The 6,707-nt window shown below is 45.1% G+C and overlaps 2 protein-coding genes across 3 annotated transcripts in view; both read left to right on the top strand.

The window, feature by feature from the left end:
- The window catches only part of SOAT1 (sterol O-acyltransferase 1), a 20,285-nt gene extending 17,218 nt beyond the window's left edge, over positions 1 to 3,067 (top strand). For both annotated transcript variants that reach the window (XM_006036186.3, XM_006036185.3), the window contains exons 13-14: positions 144 to 289; positions 1,479 to 3,067. In XM_006036186.3, coding sequence (XP_006036248.1) covers positions 144 to 289; positions 1,479 to 1,538 — 206 coding nt within the window. In that variant the 3' untranslated portion in view covers positions 1,539 to 3,067. The remainder of the gene's footprint in view (positions 1 to 143; positions 290 to 1,478) is intronic.
- A 182-nt stretch (positions 3,068 to 3,249) lies between these two features.
- Positions 3,250 to 6,707, top strand: part of AXDND1 (axonemal dynein light chain domain containing 1) — a 41,377-nt gene continuing 37,919 nt past the window's right edge. The window contains exon 1 of the mRNA XM_025192440.1: positions 3,250 to 5,453. The gene's annotated coding sequence lies outside the window, so the exon portion shown is untranslated. The remainder of the gene's footprint in view (positions 5,454 to 6,707) is intronic.

Here is a 6,707-nt window from a genome sequence, read left to right as displayed (position 1 = left end):
CAGCAGGAGCTAAGGAAGTCAGCCTGACTTCCAGTTTTAATTGGAGGAAGACTGACTGGAAATACTGGCTTTCTGATGCAGAGTAAACTGAGTTTACATATGTACTGAGTGGCATCCCTGATGATTTTCTCTTCCTCTTCCAGTGGTTTTCAACTTCATTCTTAATGACCGTCGAAAAGGGCCCTTTTGGAATGTGATCATGTGGACATCTCTCTTCTTGGGTCAGGGAGTCATCATTTGCCTTTACAGTCAGGAGTGGTATGCACATCAGTACTGCCCCATAAAAAATGTGAGTGACCTTTGGTTATGAGTAACTGGCTGCACGTGATGAGAAGGGACAGACGGGCAGTCATTGGGGGAAAATGACAGGTCATGAACTCTGGTAGTGAGAAGTGGATGAACAGTGTTCTAATTGTGTGGGAATTAACCACAATGACACAATCTCCAAGTGTGGATTAATAGATTGGAGAACTCCAATACAAACTTGGAGATTATGGAAGCAGTGATATTCAGGCCATCGAGGAAATTAGGGAAAGCTTCTGCTTAAACTTTAATACTTGGTGCATCTGTGTGTGCCCCAATGGCACCATTGTAACTGCACTGTCATTCAGTACTTCCTTTTGGAAGTACTAAATGATGGCGCAGTAACACCCTGTACTGTGCATGTTTATTTTTAGCTGCTATGTTGTCGTAGTAACACGCTATACCAAGGGAGTGCATTGCTGTATGTAGATGTGCCCACTATTGGTCTTTCCAATGCTTACACATCCAGTTTGTATTCAGGATCCAAATTGTTCTTGTTTCTGGACACCAGTGGGTTTACTTCTCTAAACTGCACGCTTTAAGCCTGTTATAGCACTATGTACTAGAATTGTAGTTCTAGAAAAGTGGTGTACTCAATCTCCAAAATGTGGAGAAATAAAAATCTACAGCAGCACTTGGGTTTTAGGCAATTTCATCACCCTAGGTTGTAATGGTAGCGGCAGAAGAGAGTTGAGAATTTAAAGTAAGAACATTTCACAAGCTCTTCAGCCTTGAAATAGTCTTGATGCTCTGCCTAGCCTCACGGGGCTTTGAAGAGGCACGTAAACCTCTTTAGTGAGCCTTGACTAGTGAGTTTGTTTTAGGTGAGCTCAGACTTGACTCTGCTTCTCTATCCCCTAATTAATATATAATCTCTGCAGTTTATTTGCCTCTTTCTGGTAGTGGTGGCTCTGTCGGCTGAAGCTAACTTTGAATATAAAAATGATCAGATTGTACATAAGTACAGATAAATCTCTGGTGGTAACTGTAAGATTGTTTCTGTTACCTGGAAAAACTGTGAATCTCCTCCCTTCCCCAACATCTGGTAGCCAGAGGTGAATATGTATCTCTTGATTTTTATAAGGGAAATGTCAAAAGAGGTTTTGATACATGAGTTAATAAAGTCCATGTCCACAGCTACATGCTTATGACTCTTACTACTTCTTGTTTTATAGCCCACGTTCCTGGACTACATGAAACCACGCTCCTGGACTTGTCGTCATGTTCAGATTTAAAACCATTACACCTGGGCGCTCATCTTACCACCTACTGCTGAAGATCCGATGTGTGCATCGTTTTGGATTTGGATCAGTAACATTCACAGTGAATGCTTTTCAAGGGAAGTTGTGCCTCCTTATTACTGGAGAGAAACTTTTTTTTGTTTTGTTTTTTGGAACTCTCCTGAGGCAGTCCAGTTGAATTGGACTGCAGCAGCCTTTGCAGGTTGCATTCATTGCACACAGTTCCACTCTGAACCATTTTTATGCCAGTCAAACATTTAAGCTGAAGGTTGAAGTCTACTGAAACCTAGCTTTATCCCAGTAGTGCTTCATATTTTTGCCACACTTCTTCAAAGGTTCAGCTGTGGCCTCTAGTAGTCTTTTAGCCATTCCTTTTCATTTCTTTCCTCCTTCAGTAATTTTTCTCATCTACAGCATGTGTGGCTTATGCATGGGGTCTTTTTTCTTTGCTTTTCAGCCTTCTTGTTGCTATGGCACTGATAAGTGGCAGAGTAACAGGATCTGTTTGCATTGTTGTCATGGAAATAGCCAAAGTACTGGTAGATGGCTTTCTGTCTTCTGTCTGGAACTACATTCCACAGTGTCTGATGGCAGAGAATGGGCTAAGAAAGTGTGGTGGGGATGGAAATGGAAACTTTAATGCTGAATGCTTTCTGTAGTTTCAGTGGAGGGTCACTTGTTGCTACTAGCTTTATGAAGAGATCAGCTATGCTCAAAATAGGGTGCAAATGTGTGCACATTTTTATAGCCTTTTTTTTACATTGTTTTTTGTCTTGGAAGTTGGACTTCCTTCAGTCAGTCTATTATGATTCCGTGATGGTGGTGGTTGTGATCTGAAGATCACGTGGCTGAGGAGCAGTTGATTTCCTTGCAGCTTTACTCCCTATAATTCCTAGGCTAGTACGTTCTCCTTTTAAGTACACTTTTATAAACAAAAGAAAAACAAAACAAGCTGCCAAATTTAAAATGAAAGCTTATTACTGTGCATATGCAGTTTTTACTCCAGATACTTAAGCACTTTGAATATTAAGGAGGAGCTGTGGCAATCCATTGATTTCAGTGGAACTCAGTATTGTTTTCCTTATTCAAAGCTCCATTGTGTAAGGTGCCCATTAGTTTTAGTCATTAGGCTGTATCTTGTCAGGATTAACTCCCTGACGCAGTTGAGAATAAAAGATTGAGTCGAATCTTTTGCACAACTAGGAAATTGTCTCCCTTGGAATGTTGCATCAAAAATATCTGGAGTTGAGGGAGTGAAGGGAGCTTTATACTCTGTTTTTGGGGAATAGAGGGGTCGCCCACTTAAAAGAAATGCAACTGATTTGATGGAATTGTTTGAATATCATTCATGACAGCATTTATGTATAGATTTTTTTAATCTAACAAGATTCTTTTTCTCCCCTGCCAAATAAGTGTCTGTCACCTGCAATGCAGAACTTAATTAAAGTGTATTACTTCTGTTTGCTTGGCTCTTATTCTTTAAACCACCACTTAAAATGAAAAAAAAAAAAAAAAAAAAAAAAGAGTTAAGTGAAACATTTGGAGCCAGACACAATTTGTATACCTCTCATTGCAGGAGAGAGCTCTCTAGCAGAGTACCTTTTTAAAATATCGTAACTTCCAATTTTATTGGCATTTCTCAGGTCTTCCCCTGATCTCCACGCCTCCCTCCCCTTCTTTCCCAGTACAGGGTCTCTAGGCATCTATACCAGTACTTGCAACTGAGCGCTCAAGTAAGGGAAAACTGTTAGAGCTCTGTTGGCATCCCAAGTTGAAATTTATTTCACCAGTGTCAACTGGCCTTCTAAGGTGCGTCTCCTAGGCTTTTCAGTGCCTGTCTAAGAAGATTTTTAGTAAAAGGATTCTGTCGGGTAAAACTTGATGACCGTTTCAGACTTGATATATACTGAGTTCTTGTTTGACCTAAAATGTTTTCATGGCTAATTTTGGTGGAAAATTTTAAGTGTATGAATCCAGACCATACAGCTCTGTCCATAGAGCTCGATTTAGAAATGTTACTGGGTTCACTGGCTTTCCATTTCAGCTTCTTACTTTAGTTAACCTTGAATAATTGTAATTAGAAATTGAGACTTTTTTTTTTAACCTCTTAAAGTTGTATGTAGTAAAGGAATTCTAAGAGGTGAGGGCTTTTGTTGTTTAACCTGACATTGTGGGTTTATGTTGTTTTTAATAGCTTTGTGGTCAGGTGCACAATAGGATAGGATGCGTGTCTGGTTATCACTGCACTGCATAAGGGTATGATTGGATTAGGGGCTTGGCTTTCTTGAAGCCTGTTTATGATGCTTGGTAATGTCTGTCAGTGTTCTCCAAAGGGGAAGAGTCATTTTGTTTTCTCTACCTACTAATGGAATTCCAGGTATTACTTTACTATGCCATTTGTGAAGGTTTCCCTAATACTGATTTAATACAGAATCTTGACGTTTTAAATGTGAGTAATAGCAATTAATGGAGCAAAAGAGTTACCAGAGCTCGCAAGCAGAAGTTCTCAGTTCTGTAGAGGGGTGTTTTTTTTCTGGCTTTGGCCTCTACTTTTGCTTGCTGCATTGGAGCCTTTTGAAATGTTAAAGGCACCTGAAAACTCTCCCTTCAGAGCATCAGTGATCAGACTGTGCATGTATTTAACAATGTATTCATTGCTTTCTTGACAGTGGGCTCAACCATTCCATTTGCAAGACTGCATTGGGGACCCGGAACTTCTAGTGTAATGCTTGCACACTGCTCTAACTGGGAGCTAAAAACTATACCTCATTGTGTGGATGGGGATGTCCGCTTGTATGGGCACAAACGCCTAACACTAGCTGCTCCAGGCTAACCACCTCCACTTGAGTTATTACTAGTGATACTGTAATACCCATCTTCAGTGCTGGCAAGTGTAAGGATGTAAAGCTTTCTTCATTGTCACCTGAAAACCTTGGGAGCTCTGGCCAGTGCCACGGCAGGGTACGGCTGGGTGATGCCACAGAACTGAATGTGACAAGATGTCCGTCCCGCTCTTTTGCCTATTATATTGTTTCTAGTTTATCCTCCAGGGAGGAGGGTTTTTTTTAAGTTTCATGCAGGATCTTGATACAGATATCTTCTCTCTCTTCCCCCTCCCTTAGGGAGCCCCCTGCTCTCTGCCTGCCTGGGGGAAGAGATCTTTTTTAGGAACGACACCCACCCTGCTTCTCATCTCTAACTGCTGGACTTCTTTTCTTCCCCCCTCTAAATAAGGATGACCTAAACGAGTTGAAGTCCTGCGACTGCGGAGGGGGAAGCCAGGGTCAGCTTTGAAACAGCGGACCCGGGGTTGGGGCTGTCCGGGTTGTGACGGTGCGCGGGGAGGGCTGGGGCGGGCCACCTGCTGCAGTGTTGCACCGATCCAAATATATTTTGCTATGTACGGAAGCAGCCGCACGTGTCTCGTTTCTTTCCAGCAGGGGGATGAGGGGGAGGGGGAGAGGGGTCTAGTGCGCAGGCGCAGTCCACTTCGGCCCCTCCCCCCGAAGGCTGGGGAGGGGGCCTTCGCGGCGCCGGGTGACCGGGCAGGTGCTCGCCGGACAACTGCGGCCGGGCAGCAGCTCCGCTTGGGGAGGGCAACTGGGGGAGTGAAGAGCGCGTGCGGGAATGGGAGTGCTAGTGGCTGTTGAGACGGGGGAAGCGCGAGGGGTTGGGCGGTCCTGCTCCCGTGAAGCATCATGAAGGGCAGCCGCCGCAACGAAAGCCCCCGTTTCCGTGGCAACCAGCTCAACAGGAAGTGACCCCGGAGGACTTTGTGCGTTGGCTCCGCCCCCCTGACTCGCTGTTTAGTGCCCCGCACGCCTCGTCCTGATCGCCAGCCGCTGCTGCGCAGGCGCAAGGTTGCCTGCGGACCTGGGGAAGAGGAGGGCGGCGCGTGGCCGGAGCCCGGTAGCCCTGTCGCTCGGGATACTGCCCGGGGGAGCCGGGCTGCGGGGAGGGGAGGCACTGCCAGCAAGTAACGAAAGAATTAAAGCGCCTCGAGTGGCGTCCACGCACACACATACGTGCATGCACACGCCACACTAAAGACTGGATGCGAAGGCACAAAGCAGCAGAGCCCGGATTTGGTTGACACATGTGAAGCGGATTGTAATATCGTTCAGCAAAATCCGACCTAAGGCCTGTGATGTCATATGGGTCAATAATGCAACTGTTTCCCCAAAAAACTGCCCATGCATGCACATGTACATGCATGTAGTGGTAAACAAACTACCTGTACAGGGGTGTTGGTTGTAGCTGTGTAAGGACACGGGCAGACAAGGTTCTTCGGGTAAATCCAATATCTTTTATCAGACCAACTCATAGTTGGAAAAATTCTTTGCAAGTTTTCAGGTGTTTGTACCCGAAAGCTTGCAAAGAGTCTTTCCAACCCTTTTAGTTGGTCTAATAAAAAATACCGGATTTACCCATCCAAGGAAAGGCTGAGGGATCTGTGACTCTTCAGCCTGAAAAAGAGAAGGCTGAGAGGGGACCTGGTAGCAGCTTACCGCTGCACTAGGGGAGTAAATCAAGGGCTTGGTGAGCAACTTTACCAGGGCACCTGAGGGTAAAACCCAGGAGTAAGGGCCACAAACTTGTAGAAGATCGATTCAGGCTCAACATTAGGAAAAACTTCATAGGGTGTCCAGACTGTGGAGTAAGTTCCCTCCAGGGGTGGTGCAGTTGCCTACCCTGAAGATCTTCAAGAGGAGACTAGACAGTCACCTTGCTGGGGTCACCTGACCCCAGTTGTCTTTCCTGCTCAGTGCAACGCGCTGGACCCGTTGATCTTTCAAGGTCCCTTCCGGCCTTACAATCAATGAAACTTTGTTTGCCTATGTACAGTGTGTGCACACACACATGAATGTACACACTTTAGGACTGACTCATGCAGGGTGCTGTGCCCCCCTGGGGTGCCTCGAGAGCCTTTTGGGTGCTGTGGGTGCCACACAACGTTGGCACTGTGTTATGGCTGCGAACATGATTTTCAAGTTAAACCCAGATATTTCGCCTAAGAATCCACAGTGTTAAAACGTTCTGACCTGTTAGGTTTTTCTGAGTTCTTTGCAACAGAAAAGCTGCTCTATTTTTCTGGACTCCAAAGAAAGTGAGAAACCTAAGAGCTGGCCTTATCTAACAAGTGCCTCAAGTCTGGGGGGGGGG

Source organism: Alligator sinensis, unplaced genomic scaffold (assembly GCF_000455745.1).
Source record: "Alligator sinensis unplaced genomic scaffold, ASM45574v1 scaffold293_2, whole genome shotgun sequence".
Taxonomy (NCBI): Eukaryota; Metazoa; Chordata; order Crocodylia; family Alligatoridae; genus Alligator; species Alligator sinensis.
The sequence above is the reverse complement of the archived record's forward strand: the minus strand, read 5'-3'. Positions and strand labels throughout refer to the sequence as shown.